At 35.1% G+C, this 20,075-nt stretch overlaps 1 protein-coding gene across 8 annotated transcripts in view; it reads right to left on the reverse strand.

Annotated features, from left to right (window-relative positions):
• NOVA1 (NOVA alternative splicing regulator 1) overlaps positions 1–20,075 on the reverse strand; it is a 147,798-nt gene that overhangs the window by 23,648 nt on the left and 104,075 nt on the right. For all 8 annotated transcript variants that reach the window (XM_082761132.1, XM_082761127.1, XM_082761128.1 and 5 more), the window contains one exon: positions 10,390–10,556. In XM_082761132.1, coding sequence (XP_082617258.1) covers positions 10,390–10,470 — 81 coding nt within the window. In that variant the 5' untranslated portion in view covers positions 10,471–10,556. The remainder of the gene's footprint in view (positions 1–10,389; positions 10,557–20,075) is intronic.

The raw sequence follows: 20,075 nt of genomic DNA on the forward strand, positions 1-20,075 counted from the left end.
AGGGCCAATGCTTGAAAGAAATTAGTGAAATTTACTTTTGCAGTTTATAATGCACCATTCTATAGCACGGACTATAGCCAGCAAACTGTGTTCCATACCTTAAAGCAATTATATGAAGCTAAGGAGCTTTCAGCAATTTACTAACTGCTAAAATATTAATATTTTTTTTTAATTGAGAGGCATGTGAAAAAATGTAAACATCAATCTCATGATGGATGAACATGCAACTAATACCTTCATAACAAATTGCTACAATATATTTATTATTAGTGTTAATGATCCGTTAATTGAGCAAAGGTTAATAATGTATCATCAGCCTGTGTTCAAAATAAACACAAAAAAGAATTAAGAGTCATATTTATTGATAATGTTTTCTAAATAATATACATAACATTAACATATTAAAAAAGCACTGCTCTGTTTAAAACTTTTATATACACATCTCTTTTTAAAGTATTAGAAAGCTGACAAAATAATTATTTTCTTTTTATAAATGTAGTGAAAAAGTCAAATTCCCATTTCCCAAACATAACATACAATACTTATTCAAAGCATGTAGTTTTGACATTTTTGTAATACGTTAATAATAAAAAGTATCCAAAATTACACTACTTTTACTTTAAGAAATAAAACGTTGAAATGCTATACAAAGTGATGTTTCATATGGACAAATAATTACTAACCCAAACTATTTAGAAATAAAAAGCAAAATTTCACATTTTCAGCAGTTCTGTTACTTACAATCATTGATTGTCCCTCATAAAAAAGGTATATACAATTTTGCACTAACACCCTTAATGCATATGAAAAGTTGGGACACTGTGAATGCATAAAGTTACGTGTATTAGCAAAGTATAGGCTTGTACATATGCACACACAAATATTTGATCTGTATGTTAAGCCATATGAAGAACCATATTTTCATAGTTGGTACATAATCAAGCAGCCAAAACAGAAAAAAAATCTGACAAAACAAATCCTTACTTTGTGTTGCCAGCTTGCAGCTCACAACATAAGACAATAAAAATAAAAATAAAATAAATGCAGCTTAGGTATCAATTCAAGACACTTTCAAGAGGCTTAAGTAAAAGATACTACCATGTAGGGCACTATAAACAAAATATGCAGCTTGGCAAAATGTTGTTCGTCAGTAGATTGTATAAACTGGGAAAATCAGGACAATGGTAAAAGATTCTCCCATCTCTTTCTGTACAGAGAACGGGTCAATTTGCAAATTGTATTTGATATAATAATAATAATTATTAAGCTTCAGAACCAATGATAGTACAGCACTAGCAATATTCAATTATAGAAATAAAATTCTGGTTTTGATGGGGTCATCTTTTATCCAGGTCTGAAACTGAAATGAATTGATTTTCATTGTTTAAGCTTAAACTAACGGGGGTGAGGAAAAAATACACTTTGACTAAAATATTTCAGACATCTAACTGTTTGTGTAATCACCACCTATTGCTGGTGATGCATATAGTATTCATACAGTATACCACTGTTGTGGTATACTATGCTAATTCAAGGAGAAAATAGGCTGTTAAAATGAATTTTCCTCACTGGTGTTACTAAATTACTACTGGAATTATGTGAAAATACGTAGAACATTTCAACACTGAATAATGACCTAATCACTGATAACACAAGTACTATAAGAAACTGGAAGCATCTCTGTTTTCACTTAATATCAATCTTCCTAAAGCACAAAAAAGTATGGCTGCAATGAAAAAGGAGTGCCAATACTCATTTCAGGTGATTGTTCTGTAACATCCATTAAGTAGAAGTTTTTCACTATTTCATTTTAACAAAAGCTTGTCAAAAATACAATGGAAAAAGAAAGAAAAACATTAAAAAGTGAAACAGAGGTACTAACAAACAAGACTCAGGTATGGGCATACATATTTCTTTCCAAATATACATACCAGTGACAAAATACTGAAAATAATATCAATTATTATTGTTATTTTCTATACCAGGCTGTGTGATAAATTGTGTTCAATGCTTAATCTGTTTCCTGACTTCACTAATTATACATATATTTATATTCTGAAATATATGTACATATATAAGGACTGATAGCATTTCATCCTTTTTCATGCTTCTGTACAATTTTGGAGACACATTAAATACAAGTAACCTATTTATTTCTTCAATATTAAAGTAACAAAATGAATTTTCTCAAAAACAAACACAGGCATTTCGATTTTGATTTTAATTTCCATTGGTTAATACATAATTTATTGATCCATCCTGAATTGCTTTGCAAGAACTTTTAGGCAAATTACTTCTTAAAAAAAAAAAAAAAGGCAGAGCTCAATAACCCTGATTTATTAAGCAATGTAGAATATATATATTTTTTAATTTTGGCAACCATTTTTGCATTAGGGAAGGACTTGAATTTAGTAACTATTAGGCTTCTGGGAATTAGATGTATAAGGTGATTAGAAATCATAAGATGATTTACATTTTTTTATACATTTTACATTTTGTTTATATTACAGAGTTTCATTTTTTGAGACTGAAACATTTATACTGTAATTGAAGCTCTCCTGAAATTACATCTTGACTAGCTGTCAGATTAGTCATAATTCCCACTATATACCACTTTTACAACTCACGTCTTTTTTTTTTCCCTATTGTTTTTTGTTGTTGTTGTTGTTTTAAACTTCATCATGAAGCCGATGTGAAATTGGCCTTATCTGTTTTCTCAAATATTTTCCTTCCTATAAGTTATGAGCAAATGAATGTAAGACAGTAATTACTGGTATGATAGTGTTTTATGTTTCGTTGGGGTTTGTTTCTCCACCCCCTACCCCCATCTTAAGCCTCTAGAGTAGACATTTGAGAAAACAGATTTTAAGTAATCAAAAAGGAGCTTATTCAAAACAAATTTGTTTGGGTCATGTTTGCGTTACAGTATTTTTTTATTTTTTTTATTATTATTATCATTATTATTTATTTTTTTTTTTAAGTCCAAGAATATACTTCCTTGTATTGTACAACTGTGTGAGACAGCTCTCAGGCTGCACAACATACTAAAGGGTGCAGAAAGATGGCCAAAGCATGATACCTGCATGCTTCATATTTTCAAGTGGCAGAATGAAGATACAGCTGTACCACAACAGTACAGAATACATACTCCATCTGCAAAGTGTTCCCAAAGGTCTTCTGAGACCTCTTTCCTACGACTTTGTAAATTACCTAAGAGTAATGTATAAATGACAGAAGTTACATCCTTATATATACATACACATGTAATAAACACACACAGAAAATACTTACAAGCTAGATGATAAATATTATACTGAGACTATTAATTTAATTCTCAGCATCTAATAGTATATATAATACATAGATGGGTAGAAAGGAAAGGCATAAAATAAAGTACCATTTAGAAACAGGGTTAGAGACATGAAAGCATATGGGGAAGAAACATTTAAATGTGAAAATGAAGCTGTATTTACAGCTTACCACTTTCTAGTTTCCCACTACAGGGCTTCCAAACAAAGGAAATTTTAGTGATAACATTACCCGTATTATATTATTAATACTAATCTAAGAGTTTTAGACTTGCATATTAATATTCATGTTTTTAAATAACAATTTAATTTGATGACAATGCTAAGTTGCTTAAGCCAATATTTTAATACACTTTAAGAAAAGTTTTTTGAATACTATTAAATAGTTGAATACCTACTGTAGCTAAAATAAGAGAGAGCTCTCCAAGTTCCAGTTATGTTGAACAACATAAGAGACTGACTTACTAGCCTTTCTGTAGCACCAGACATAAACCTTATGACCATTTGCTTTGCTAAACATATCAAATTTTATTTTTCATCTGCTATGAACTCTTTTAACCTACAGCTCTGGCAAATGATTCTCATCTTAGCAATGACTACATAAACACAGTCATTCATAAAGAACAAATAAAATACATTGATTGATATTTCATGCTCTTTGCATTTGGTTTTGCTTTTGTGTAAAAGAATACCTAGGGCACAGGGCAAGGCAAAAAGAAAGTTAGCATATGCAAATGGAAGCTTGTTTATAGGTATTTATAGAGATAGTTTGTGTGTGTTTATAAACTCTTGGGGACTTGTCTTTGAAACAGGAAACAAGCTGTAATAAGTATGATGCAAAAGAAGGATTATCTTATGTTTTGCCTTGCTACAGTAAGGGGTAATGAGCATAAAGCAAAACAGCGGGTGCCATTTGGATCATCAGAGCAACTCTGGATGGAGTGATTTACAATGAAGATTACAATAAAATGGACAAAGAAAATCAGGGCCTTCTTTCCTCAAAACTTGTCACAGTAACACAGAACTACTGCAAAATATGGTGGTGTTAGGTAGAAATACCAGAAAACTCAAGTAAGTAACCAGACATAGGTAACGAAATACATAAAAAGATACGGATCACAAAACCCTGAAGGAAAGAAAATATCATCTTTTGATTCTGGGCTACTTTGGGATTTGGAAAAATACCATCAAAATTTCAACATCTTAGAAGGCCCAAGATCATTTCAGAATTTTCTTAAGAATTAGAACACTTCTGAAAATTTCTGCATTGCTGAATGCTACTGTTCATTCCCCCAATGCAATCCTTTATTCTCACTCCACTTTTGAAGCACATACAATTAAGAGTTAATCATCAGCTACAGAGTGTTAATTGAATTTATAAAGCACATTTTTATACACGTATGGAGATTATATTCAGCACTGGTGAAATGAAACAATAGGAAAATATGATCTGGCACCAGAAGTAAGTCAAGGGAATGTGAGGGATAGAATAACAGTTTTATTTTTATGGAATGCTAACCTTTTACTGTGGAACCTAATTTAAAGTACTGTCTTTCTAGTATGGGATAGCAAAATTTATTCCTCTATTTTTTTGGTTGTCCTAATGACCTGTAAACACAATATTATTATTCACTGCAGAATGGTAACTGGTGCCATTCTTCACTAGCATTCAATCCTGAGAAAAATTTATGAGAAATTATTGACTAGATGGGATCTACAAAACAGCTTATATTTATCATCTTCCTCAAATGAAAAAATGAGGACATATTTCTTCTTATTCTGCAGGTTAGTAAGGCTGCTCTAAGTTACAGATCTTTGCCTTAAGTGAGTGTTACAAAAAAAAGAATTCTCTAGGAGGGAGATGCATTTTAAGAATCCTCCTAAGAAGGGCTAGAGACATTTTCCAAGCCTCAAGTCTAAATAACTCATATCCCATATTTAAAATAAAAATCCTCTATTTAAGTCAGCAGTTTCTGATCTGTACTCTTAAAGTCAGATTCTGATTAAACGCTTAAAAGTCAAACCTCTTATTTAAATTGGATGAGTGTTCCAATATAAGGTTGTGATTGATGACAGCCAACATAGCTTCACTAAGGGCAGATCATGCCTGACAAGTCTGGTGGCCTTCTACAACAGAGCTACAGCACTGGTGGTTGGGGGTGGGGAGCAACTGACATCATCCACCTGGACTTGTGCAAAGCATTTTATACTGTTCCCACATGATCTCCTTATCTCTAAATTGGAGAGACATGGATTGGACAGATGGACCACTCGGTGGATAAGGAACTGGCTGGATGGTTACACTCAAAGAGTTGCGGCCAACAGCTCAATGTCTAAGTGGAGATTGGTGATAAGTGGCATTTCTCAGGAATCATTATTAGGACTGGTGCTGTTTAACATCTTTGTCAGCAACATGGACAGTGGGATTGAGTGCACCGCAAGCAGGTTTGCCAATGACACCAAGCTGTGTGGTGCTGTCAACATGCTGGATGTATGCCATCCAGAGGGATGTGGACAGGCTAGAGAGATGGCCCTGTGCAAACATCATGAAGTTCAACATGGCCAAGTGCAAGGTTCTGCACCTGGGTCGGAACAATCCCAAGCACAAATACAGGCAGGGCAGGGAATGGATTGAGAGCAGCCCTGAGGAGAAGGGCTTGGGGGGTGCTGGTTGATGAAGAAGCTCAATATGAGCCAGCAATGTGTACTCACAGCCCAGAAAGCCAACTGCATCCTGAGCTGCATCAGAAGAAGCACGGCCAGCAGGTCAAGGGAGGTGATTTTTTCCCTATAATCTGCTCTTGTGAGACCTCACCTGAAGTACTGCGTTCAGCTCTGGGGTCCCCAGCACAAGAAGGACATGGACCTATCAGAGCAAATCCAGAGGAAGACCATGAGAATGATCAACAGGCTGGAGCAGCTCTCTTATGAAGACAGGCTGAGAAAATTGGGATTGCTCAGCCTGAAAAAGAGAAGACTCCAGGGAAAGCAGCCTTCCAGTACCTAAAGGGGGCCTACAGGAACGCTGGGGAGGGTCTTTTTCTCAGGGAGTGTAGGAATAGGGCAAGGAGTAATAAACTAAAAGAGGACAGATTTAAATTAGATAGAAGGAAGAAATTTTTCACCATGAGGATAGTAAAGCACTGGAATAGCCTGCCGAGAGAAGCTGTGGATGCCCCATCCCTGGAAATGTTCAAGGCCAGACTGGATGGGGCTTTGAGCAACCTGGTCTGTTGGGAGGTGTCCCTACCCATGGCAGGGACATTGGAACTGGGTGGTCCTTAAGGGTCCTTCCAACAGAACCATTCTATGATTCTAAAAGTTTTCTTGTTGATCAGCATTTCTGAAGTAAAAGTAGTTCATTTCACCACAAGAAAATAGTTTTGCACATTTTTAATACAAGCTCTGGGACTGTGATTAATGAATAGAACATAATTTGAAGATTCACAGGAAGTTACTCCTCTATAGAAAAAGCTGAAATAAAAAATATTTATTGGAAGTTCTGTATGTAAAAACTTTTATTCCAGACTTTCAAGGAAGAAATTCCAAAATCTTTGTTCATGCTGAGATAGCTAAGGATTTCACAGAACTGAAAAATGATTCAGGTTGGAAGAGATCTCAAAAGGCCAACCAGTGGAAATCCTTGCTTAAAGCAGAGTTCGCTGTAAGATCACACATCCATATATAAAGCAAACATTGTATATAATGCTCGCTTCTGAAATGGCCACCTGCAGATATCTATCTGCTCCCTGGGCAGGCTGCTAAATACCTTCTACTAGAAACAACCAGAACAACCAGAAAGCTGGAAGGAAAATTCAGTCAGCATATGAAGAAGCTGCAATATTTTCTGAAGAAGGTTATGTGATAAGACCACATTATACACTTTTTTCCACTGTTCACAGTAGCTGCTATTCATTTAGATGTGAATTTTAAAGTTCTGTGTGCTATTTATGAAGCTAAAACATACCAGCCTCCTGATCACTTTATGGAAACCATATTCTATTCCCCCAGGTTATAATACAGTCTGAAAAACTTTGTGCAACAACAGGAAAAGCAGGTTATATCCTCACAGCAGTTTCTTTGAGTGTACGTAAAAGTGCACAGTTGGTTGCTGTCGAATGGTATCTAGAAACAGTAGGTAGCTGGCAGTTATGAAGAGATTGCCTATATTATGTAAAAGATGCAAGCAGTAATCAGTTAAATACTCAGCAGACCTGCCTGGAGGACAGACCTACCTGGTATCTACTTATAAGTCTACAGGATCAAGAGATCAGGAAAAATGCTCTGGAGAAAGCTCAAAATGTACCAGACAGACTTGTGAATCTTCCAAAGCTGAAAGATAGACAGACCGGAATGTTTGGATATCAACTTCATTATTAAAAATAAAAGGTAGGCCAGACTCAACCTCATTATATATCTGAAGACAAAGTTCTGAAAATTGAGCGAATCAGCAAACAGCTTACCTACTGACTTTCTTAATTGAAACTGCAGCCAGATATGTCTTTTCTTAGCCTGCTTCCTGAGGGAAGTATCAGTAGAGAAGCCCACAACAAACAGAAATGAGAGCTGCATGCTCATAGACTTGGGTGGCATTGCAATGCCTCAACTACAGGCACCTTCATTCATGGGGAGACAACTGCCTTCATTGCCTTCATTTTTTTGGTAGAGATAGCTAGAAAATCAACAGAAATCTATCCAGGATTCCTAATGAAGGCAAAAATGATTATTTCAGATCTACTCTCAACCTCTAATGCTAAAGATTACTTAAAAAATATTTGGAGTGACAAAGGTTTGGAGTACTATGCTAAGACAGCAAAAATTATATAAAAACTTGGTAAAATAAGAAATTGTAATTCATAAGGCTTATTTTCCACAAGTCCACAATGGCTTGTATTATTAGAATTATCAGGGTAACATAAAGTCATGACCTGTCTGCTATGAAAAAATAACAACACCAGAAAAAAATAACAACAACCAGATCATGATTACCCATTACAAAATATTATCCTTTTAATTTCTTAGAGGTAATTTATCTTTCATTAAGACACAGGACATTCACTCTATCTAAGAGCTAAGCTAACAATTTCACATCGTGCTGAAAATAATGGAATTTAGTCTTATAGACTCAATACTTATATGTCAGGAAAATATCACAAATAGATGCCACTTCATTATAATAGAAATTAAACAATTCATTGTAGTTAAAACTGCTCAGCATATACACATGCATATCTCCAAATATCTGCAGCCATAGTATTATGCACGTCTGGGTACAGGTAATATGTTTAAATTAGAAAATGTGGAGTGAAATCAGAGTTTTATACGGAATGCATTGCACTTAGCTTGTGTCTTAACTTCACTGACTTCGTTAGTATCTATTAACTGATCCATCACTCAAGCATTTAATTTACCATTCCAAGTGTGGAATTTAAAATAAAAATAATAATAATAATAATAAATAACCACCAGTAAAAATGAGAAGAGCAAACAAAAGCAAAAAAAAAAAATACCAAGAAAACCCACACCACACCAACAACTTTGCAAATAAGTTTTATGTAGTATTTCCTCCTCAGTTCCCATGTGGAAAAGCTATCTCAACTGAGAAACAAGTTGAGAAACAAGACAGGAAGTATTAGGGCATATAACTAAGCATCTCTGTAATCTGGTTTCTCAGGATCTTAGTGACTTGAAACTAGTTTCATTTCATTGCAAAGGGGAAAAACACTTTCCATTGTAATACAGAACATTTATTTCCTGTTAGATTAAGAAGTGTTGGCATAAAATCTAAAATTTTATGAGCAGGAAAGACATTTAAAACACAGATCTTGTCTTCAGCTTTTTTTTCTCTCTGTCCTCACTCAGGAACGATCATTTTCACGCCTAATAACTGAGAAACTAGTCCTATAAAATCAGGGGTTTACTTTTTTGTATTTTCTTGTAAGTTACTTAGAGGCTTTTTGTTTTGTTTTCATGCAAAACTATAGCATATACAGAAAAAATAATAGTACTTGATAAAAATCATATGCAATGGCTTAAGCACAGTTTCATCCTTCTAGAGCAGAGCGTTCATTTCAAACTCGTCCTGTTTAATCACATCTTCATATAAACATTCTATATATGGCACTACATACAAAGTAAAGTAATTGCATACAGTTATCAAATTACTTTATAGGACACTGAATATTGCTACTGTTGAAGAACCAAACAAATGTATCTTATATATGATAATGTCCTTTACAGGACAGATGAAAAACAAAAATATATCCTATATAGGATCAATAGACAAGACAAAATTTTACTAATGTTCACTCATTTCTTTCTTAATCTTTTTCTTACTTAATAAACTGGAAAATCATTTATTTAAAATTCTATACAATATATTTCACATTCTCCTTACAGGAAACTATTTTTTTAAATTAAAATTGTTCTGGAAATTGTAATGAACTAGAGAAAACACTAGACCAATGATACCTTGAAAATATATTTTGCATGTCCTATAGATATTAAAAGAAGTCAGTGTAAACCAGGCAAAAAGATGCCAAAAATAACAGCAAATGAGTAATAGCAAACATTCCAAATAAATTATATTTATATTTTCAAAATTCTTACACATAAGATTTTAAAGTATCTATCAGAGGGTCTAAAATACAATTGACATTTTTTGTTTTATTTTAGATACATAAAAGTAGAAAACATTCAGTTAATTCCATGAGTAACTCTAGAGTTTGAGTAACTCTAAAGATTTACAAAGAGGTTCATATTTTTAAGTTAGAACTTCAGCGATCCTTTTCGGCTAAAACCTAGGTGTGGATTATTACCTTACACAGCGAAGAAAAAGAGTTTATGAAAGAAACACATTAGCACACGGCACTGAAATTTGTAAGACACTAAAAGAACTGCTGAGAAACATGGAACAAATATAAGGAAAAATAAGGATCAGTAAATTACTAAAGGGTAAAATAACATTTTCTGAAAGAATGTGTTACGTTGACCCCTTGCAGCTTTAAAGTTTTATAAAATTTTTATAAAGGAAGCTATTTTTAAGGAGCTGATGTGACTCTATTCCCAACCAAAAACTCACTTGTTTGATGCGGTCTGGATTAACAGTGGTCTGAGGCTGTAGGATGCTGACAGGCTCTGTCTTGGCCACATTTTGAGGCATTTCTCGAATCTTCTCTGCAATGAAGCCATGAACTGCATTTAGTGCTTCGACTGTTCCCTGGATCAGACACACCCGCTCTGTAGTACCTGCAAAAAATAAAAATAAAAAATGACCTGAATAGAATAGATTCATCTGATCTTATGAACTACATACGTTATTTCATAAAGATGACACTCAAAAGCAGAGTGAAAAAACAACTAGTGAAAAGAGTGAAAGAAAATCTATAAACACAATAACAAAGGAGGAGATTTCCAAAAGATAACACAATGATGATCTGAAAACATAACTCCTATTTATGTAGATCCCATAAACACGTAACATTCCAATTCAGCCTGGATAAAAGAGCATTCATAACAACTTAGAAAAATAAAAGAAGAAAATATTAGGTTCAATTGGAAATATAGGAAAATTTAAGAAGTCTTTACAGAATACGTCTTTTAAATGACTTTGACCTTGAACTTCTAGTGAACACAAGGATGAACGTAATAGCCTATATTATAGATGAACTTGAAATACACTTTTGTAATGATCACCTGAACTGCAAACACATTGATTTAGTGTAGACATTATTAGATCATTTCTTGAAACAGCCACAGATCATTATAGCAAGACCTTTCAAGGCCAACTGAATTCATATATTTGAGTACCCACTTTGTCTTTTATAACTTTCCCATCATAAAACAACCTTGCAGTAACTATTTACTAAATACCTGGAGCTGTATTTTATCTGATTTAGCAGATGGAAATCATGAAAGCCTCTACTAAATAGCTAGTTCATTCTCCACAACTTACATTTCAAGAACTTCTGTTAATATAGCTAATGCTGAACACCACTCATGTAAGATATCTAGAATCTATAAGATTACCTTCTAAGCATCCATCTTATAATCTGGACGAGGGCATTGAGTGCACCCTCAGTAAGTTTGCAGATGACACCAAGTTAGGTGCGTGTGTCGATCTGCTTGAGGGTAGGAAGGCTCTGTAGAAGGATCTGGATAGGCTGCACCGATGGGCTGAGGTCAACTGCATGAAGTTCAACAAGGCCAAGTGCTGGGTCCTGCACCTGGGATACAATAACCCCAAGCAGAGCTACAGGCTGGGAGATGAGTGGTTGGAGAGCTGCCAGGCAGAGAAGGACCTGGGAGTGGTGGTTGATAGTCGGCTGAATATGAGCCAGCAGTGTGCTCAGGTGGCCAAGAAGGCCAACGGCACCCTGGCTTGCATAAGAAGCAGTGTGGCCAGCAGGGCTAGGGAGGTGATCGTCCCCCTGTACTCAGCTCTGGTGAGGCCGCACCTCAAGTACTGTGTTCAGTTTTGGGCCCCTCGCTACAAGAAGGACATCGAGGTGCTTGAGCGGGTGCAGAGAAGGGCGACAAAGCTGGTGAGGGGCCTGGAGAACAAGTCCTACGAGGAGCGGCTGAGGGAGCTGGGCTTGTTCAGCCTGGAGAAGAGGAGGCTCAGGGGCGACCTTATTGCCCTCTACAGGTACCTTAAAGGAGGCTGTAGCGAGGTGGGGGTTGGTTTGTTCTCCCACGTGCCTGGTGACAGGACAAGGGGGAATGGGCTTAAGTTGCGCCAAGGGAGTTTTAGGTTGGATGTTAGGAAGAACTTTTTTACTGAAAGGGTTGTTAGACATTGGAACAGGCTGCCCAGGGAAGTGGTGGAGTCACTATCCCTGGAAGTCTTCAAAAGATGTTTAGATATAGAGCTTAGGGATATGGTTTAGTGGGGACTGTTAGTGTTAGGTCAGAGGTTGGACTCGATGATCTTGAGGTCTCTTCCAACCTAGAAATTCTGTGATTCTGTGATTCTGTGATTATAAGGTTATGGAAAGATATTATGCACTTGGCAAATATATCTAATATGTGAAATAAGTATTTGTTCTATGTGTAAGAACGCATGTGTTCCCGCTTTGCTCTGTGCTAGTGCAGCTTCACCTTGAGTACTGTGTGCAGTTTTGTGTGCACAGTCTAAGACATAAAACTGTTAGAGAGGGTCCAAAGGAGGGCTATGAAGATGGTGAAGAGTCTGGAGGGCAAGATGTACAAGGAGCAGCTGAAGTTGCATGGTTTGTTCAGCCTGGAGAAGAGAAGACTGAGAGGAAACCTCATGAAGAAAGTGGAGGGGCAGGAACTGATCTCTTCCCTCTAGTCACAAGCAATAGGACACAAGGAAATGGCTTGAAGCTGTGACAGGGGCTTCAGGCAGGAGGATATCAGGCAGGATATCAGGAAAAGATTCTTCACCAAGAGGGTGGTGGGGCACTAAAACAGGCTCCCCAGGGAAGTGGTCATGGCACCGAGCCTGCTGGAGTTCAAGAAGTGTTTGGACAATGCTCTCAGGCATAGGATGTTATTTTTTGGGTAGTCCTTTGGGGACCAAGGAGTTTGACTTGATCATCCTTGTGGGTCCCTTCCAACTCTGGATATCCTATACTAGGACTTTGGTGGCAATGAAGGGGAACACTGCATGCTTCCCCCTTGCCCTTCCATACTCATTTATAAAAATAGCACTCATGAAAAACAGTCCTTAAAAATGTTCCTCATTCCCAAACACTGTGAAGTGTAATCAGTGATTTCAGTGTTACGTGGTTTTCTGTTCTGGCAATTATATTCTGCTCTATAACTCCAATCTCCTCTCTATCTGCGCAATTCTCCTCTCTAGTCTGAGGCACTTTCTTTTTCTTGTATTGGCCATTGCTCCTTTTTTCCTTGTCTCAGTATTACTTACTTTCTCCTTTAATTTCATTGACTCTTACAATCACTCACTTAACCCTGTAGCCTAGGGGAAGACAGTCTGAGATATCATGTTTATCACATCTTTTGCATAGTAGCTCACAGAATTTGCAACCCCATGTATCTTATCAAGCGTTTAATAGTCATTGTAGCTTAGGTTATAATTCCCCAGAAAAGCTTAAACAAAACCTACATTGCTACACAATCCTTTTCCAAACTGAAATTGGTCTGTTTGTGTTGCAAAAACAACCAGTCCTTATTTCTTTGATATTATTGTTACAAAGATCTACAGAATGTCCAAGGAAAACTCCAATTTTACCCCTGCAGAAATACTCAGAAAGCCTTTGTTTACTTTTTCTGACTAAGATGGTTTTAGATTATTTTGTATGGCTTCACTGAATAGCAAAAAGGTTTTGAATCCTTTTTTTTTTTATTATTATTTTTTAAACACTGAGAAGGATATATGTATAGCACTGCACTGAAACGATCCACATTCTGTATTCTATATATCAAACCACTTGAATAGGTTTGACAGAATGAGTTTTGACTTGAAAAACATGGTCTAACAGGTGCTTATGGAAAAATGAAACTTAGGAGGAGGAATTGTAGTTTTGACTTTTGCCCTGCAGACATACCAAAACAAGACAATCTGGATATCCAGGTAAAATTGCTTTGAAATTAAATGTGCTGCATGCATTTCCGACATATTAAAATTAATGTTTTTCATCATCATGTTTGTACCTTGAAATAAAAGTAGAATACTAACAGAAAAAAAAAACTATAACATGAACTATCATGACATTAGTGTATTCCTGTAAATTTAATAATAATAGTACACAAAGATATGCCAAATGTATATCCCTAATTAATGCTGTGCACATTTTGCTTCAAGGTAAGAGGGGGAAAACCAAAATGATAAATTTGAGTCACGGACTTACCATAAAGAATACTAGTCTTATTTCTGTCATATTCCTAGTAAAAGTTATTGACACAATCTCACATGAATCTTTTCACATGAAAAATTCATTCACCCTATCTAAACAAATGAAAATTACAACATAATGATGTGGCAAATATTAATAGGTTTGCAAGGATTTCTGAAGTTCACTACATGTCATTGGGCTTCATTATCATTATCTGCAGAGTCATAGACAGTAACATGGACAGGAGAAATGTATCAGGGAAGTAACCTCCTCCTTAAAATTCCCTTCCTATGAATCTTATGTCTTTAATATCTATCGTTATCAATACATACAAAGATATGCTCTTTACAAAACAGCAACAAAGTCTGTAAAGGAGAACGGTACAGCAGCCTTAGTCACCTGCAAGAACAAATTGTTTTCATTAGTAAATGCTTCTTATCTGTTAACATGGGTAGTCTCTAGAGATAAAATATTGCATTTCCTAAAGATGAAGCAGCACATTAAGAGCTCTGCCTGCTCAGTAACTGTGTTCTTACACATTCAACACCTTGCACAGATGTTTTTTAAACAAACAATATCAGGCAACATTGAAATCCAACTTCCTGAAAGTAGCTCTAGAGCCAAGCTGACATAACAATAAACAAACAGTATTTTCTCTATTAAAAAGTTATTTAAAAATAATTAGGATTAAACCATGTCAATCAGTATTTCAAAAGCTGCAAGGTTAATAATCCTTGAGATTAAATCTAAAGTTAAATTGATTATACTCTGAACAGCATGCTATATTTGGGTCACAATCAAATGTATATTTGTCAATAGCAAGATTTTAAAAACATTTATGCGACCAGTTACAATGGCTTTTCAGAAGTCAGCTTCAAAATACAACCTTTTTTTCCCCTCCCACATGACACCCCTTTAAAAAGGGAGTTTGAATGGCCTAAGTGGAAGTCACCACATTAAATGCAACTTGGTTCCTAGATGTAGCTTTCTTGATGCTTTTGTTCTTTTTTGTTTCCCCCCCCCCCCCCCCCTCCTACTTGGCTCCCTCCTCCGTTTGCAAACTCCTGTGGTTTCTGTGTAAAGCAATCCAGTTCTAAGAAAATGCTCTGGGGAGTCTTTGTGCTGCAGTATTAATTGTCTCCTAAATAATGAGATGTGATGTGGATTGATCAATGTAGCTAATGCAAGTGTTCTCTAGGTCAGCAGACGACACACTGAAACAAAACACAGATCAGGTTACATCCAAGCTGCTGGAGTCTGATATGGAAAGCACTTAACAGGGATGACTGCTGTCAAAACATATGAAAGGAAAACAGACAGTACTAAACAAGAATTTCATTGGACTTGGCCCTGTGACTAAACAGCATGCTACTGTCGGTGCTCTTTTAGAGCATGCTGTATGGTACACATACAGCACATACATACACATACAGTACACTACAGTCTGTAGTATAAGTCATACTACAGACCAAACACAGTTTTAGCATGTATAAACCAGGATGCAGTAAGTGGAAATCACTGCTCCATGAAGAAATAGAATCGTGCAAAAGCCCAGTCCACATTAGGTAAGATCCAATTAGTTAAAATGTCTCACCATAGCAGCCCATTTTCTTTGAGGGTTAAACCATATGATTTGTACTGAAACAAACAACAAAAAAAGTTAAAAAGAAAAGGAGTCTGGAGAAACTGTGTACACGTACAGTTGGCAATTGCTTTAATCTTTTGAAGTGATGTTGTCATATTCCCTCACACAACTCTAATGGCTTTTCACTCACATAACAGCGTACAATAATTTACAAGAGTCAAGCAAAAAGAAAACTGCCAGCTATATGACCAACCTGTACAAAAAAATAAGTCTATGAATCACTAAAGTTGGTAAGATTTCTGTCATTTAGAAAAGCTTTTAGGCTCCATTACTGTCTAAAGTAAACTGTCAGATTATTTATTTTCAGTCATTTAACAGTCCTAAGCATTTTTGCAAATTTCTGCGAAAAAAGGTGAGCCAACTATATGCATAATTCTTGTCATATAATTTTCAAAATATGTATTGAAAATACAAATCTAATTTTTTAAAAAACTGCTTTAGAGAAAGCTAACCTACCAAATAGTCAGTCTTTACTTTTTTTTTTTTTTTGGTGCAAATGTTGTCAAAATAAAATTATTTTTTAATTATTTAGATATCAGATCAGAGTTGGTGTCATGTATGATGTATTTTCTTTTACATATGAAGAAATAAAATGTATACAAGAAAATATCTTTGTATACAAGAAAATATCTTTGCCACAGAAAATTAATAAATGCAGATTAGGTGGTCATCATCCTTGTACATTAAAATATATATATTTTTATGTCTATTCATTAGTACTAAACTCCATGACATAAGTTTGTATGTGACTGTAAATTAGAAAAAAACAGTATCTACATATATGCTATTATTGAAGTTGTTACCATAATTTTGTGTTTGTTTTTAAGGAACACAAGTAATTACTCAATATTTGCTCTACTTTTATGAGAGCAGAATTCCTCTTACATCAGAATTCAACTTAATTTTGCAAAGGTATGTTTTAACTCGTTATTATAAAATAAAAGGGGCAGAGTCTAAGTGTACAAGAAAGCCTACCTATAATACTGCTCACCAAAAAATAGATTCATAAAAATAATGAAAAAAAAAAAAAAAAGAATCTGAATCAGGCTTGTGCTTGCTTGCTTTTAGGAGACAATTTATAGAGCCTACCTGTTGAACATGAAAATAGACTTAAATTACAGTTCCATGCAGAGAGAGAAATATGTAAGCATTAGCAGCTTTTAGGCTCCATTTTATATGTAAGTAGGCTCCTATATGTAAGTTAGGCTCCTATTTAAATGTAAGTAAACCTATTTAAATGTAAGCAAACAGAATCCTGATTTGATATCTAGTAAGTTGGCCAGGCCTAAAAGTTAAAACATCTTTCACTAACTCTATTTTCATTGTTTGTTTTTCCTTCCATCCCTAAAACTTTACTTCTGGCAAACATCCTTTGACAAGTACATCCCACCAATTTATAAATCACATTTTAAATCCAGTTCTGAAATTTCAAACCCACACACAAGCTTTTAATAGGAGAAGGTTATTACTTATTAGACAACTGATACAGCTTTTAAAACAACCATTAAAATAAACACAAGATATGCAGTAGGATGAAGGACACAGCAACATGATGCTCTCAATGCTTTTATTTCCATTCTTCACAGGAATACATCTATTTATATATGGTACCATTAAGCTTTAAGTGTTTCTTTCAAGGCTCTGATTCAGTAAGTAAATGTTCCACCATATTCACAGAAACACTCACTAAAAGTTAAATGTGCTTCTGTATTTTACAAACCTTAGTTGAAATATTTTGGGAAACACACTGTACCTTTCAGAAAGGAATGTTTGGGTAAAACCACCACATATGACTATAAGATTTTTATTGGGCTTTGATAGCAGTCTTAAAAAGCATTTGAAAACCTAAACAGGCACAACACATTATCAGTGCAGGGTAACTCCAATGCCTCTCCTAATTAAATCTCCTTATATTTTTCCAGCGTACCATGCCAATTTCTTTGTCACTGAAAGGGAAAACCTGACAGAGGGGACAGAGCTAAGCCTTTAAGTAACTGAAAGGCTAAACTACAATCTCTGATCAGCTGATTTGCATTAAGCTTTTTATTTGATAAATCACAGTACAGCAGTCTGCTAACCCTAGCATCTTATATGTGTATTTTTCTGACTGATGATCAAAGGGCCTCTACAGTGGGGTTCTAACATAGCCAGCAAGTGTTTCAGCCTGAAAATGATCTTTCTAAAGCTCCTGGTAAAATACAATTGTGCTCTGACACCATACCCTAGCAATGCAAAATAACCAGTCTTTACTAAATTGCCAGTAATGATCTTAACATGAAAATCAGATAAACTGTTCCCTGCATCTAACATTTCCTCTTTGCAATTGCATAAAACCTCAGCAAATGAAAACCAGACAATAAAAATAATGTGTTTTATTCAAATGCATTACTAGTATTTCATACCTTAAACAGATGTAGAAAAAAATGTTATACACATGATAAATGTACACATCCTTAAATGCAACACGTAAGAACATCCCACTTCTGTGCTAAATGTCATAGGAAGCTCAACAAAGAAGTTCCCTACTTTGATCCTTGTCTCCCTGCTTCCCTTGTACCCTCATTTCTTAAGACAGAATTAATTGGTCTTAATTCAGAGTGTGTTCCCATCATTATTACAAAGACATTTCTCTCAGCACAAACCTTGCTTCCCTGATAGACTTCACAGAACATATACAAAAATAGGGAGTAAAACTTAACTTTTCCTCACCAAGTAATTAAAATAGCAAAAGCAAACAATCTAGTTGAAGGAAATCTAAGAATTCAAAAAGAAATAAACATGGCCCTCTCTAAGAATCCTCCTGATGTATCTCTCATAAATCAAGGGCATCCTTAACTTGAATTTTCAAGTACAGATTAACTAGATACATTCAGCTTAACTAATGCTCCATTCTTCTTTAAGAAAGAAACTTCCCTTCAATGTTTCACCTGCAATTACACCCCCTGAAATTCTAACTATTAATGTTTTCTGCAGCTACATTATACTTTATGTGAGTCAAGCATCTAATAAAAGGAAAAAGTTAAATTATGTATAAGTGGCCTACTTCTTGAAACATATTAACAGATGTGATGATTACCAAGCACATGCAATCTATGCACGTGATATACTGAAATCTACAAAAATAACTCTAACATCAGTCCTCTAATATTTTCTTATCAGGTGTCCTAGTTCACAGGAAGCTTTATTGGCTTTAGCAGAAACAGCAGACTGCTGCGTCCGTATTGATCACATATTGTCTTTTAGGTGTGGCACACCCAAAAGTGGCCAAAATGGTTAGCTAATTAAATCTCAGAGAAGGCTATCACTCAACTGTAAATCCCAATCTGACTACCATCCCAGGTCCTCACCTGTATCTGTGAAGAGCAAAATGGAGTACTACAGTGTGTGCCCCCACTGTGCCCCACTCCTGTAGTGGGGTATGAGAGGATGCCCTAGTATGACTTGGAACTTCAACACCACAAGAAATCAAGCCAGAACACTAAACTTGGCTACAAGTGCTTCAGTCTGATGTACCACATATGCGGTACATATGTCAAAATAACAGCTTGTCAAAATAAAACTACGAAGTTTTAATCAATTACAACATTAAAACAAGAAAAAAAAGACTCTTAAATACACTGATGTAAGTTCAAAATACATCAGATACATACAGATGTCTCAGTAAACATTCACAGACTCCATAACTTCAGTTTGGCTTCTTCTGGAAGTAGACTGGAAGATAACTGCAGTTTTTCAACTTGCATATATACCTACACCCATTCATAAATTTAGGTGCACACACATATGTGCACATACATTTTAAAATAAATAGTATACAGGTGGGTATTATTGTTACTGAATATGTGACCTCTGAAGTACAATCCAGATACTGAAAGGAATCAAACTGAAAAATGCTATGAAGTATATGAGTTTACAGAGTTATATGGAAACTTCAAGCTTATAGTCCATTGCACTCAGGTCACATGTGAATTACATTAATCCAGGTTTAACATAGTTGTAAATCCAAAGAAATGTATTATTTCTTTGTGAGAAAGAAAATGAGGAAATTATTTTTTTTCTTTTTTAAAGAAAAAAATAAAGAAAAAACAATTAATAAACAATTAAACAATTAAAGAAAAAACAATTAATAAAGGTTTAGAGAGGATAATGAGTCATCTTGAAAGCAAACAATCCTTTGAACAAAATCTGTTTTGTTGTATATCAGCTAAGGATTTAATGTTAATTTAAAAAAAAAAAAAAAAAACATATAAAGGGAGATGAGGAATTACTAATACTATACTGTTATGTATAAGACAGGAAACA

The sequence above is a fragment of the Aythya marila genome (assembly GCF_965140915.1).
Source record: "Aythya marila genome assembly, chromosome: 5".
NCBI classification, from domain to species: domain Eukaryota; kingdom Metazoa; phylum Chordata; class Aves; order Anseriformes; family Anatidae; genus Aythya; species Aythya marila.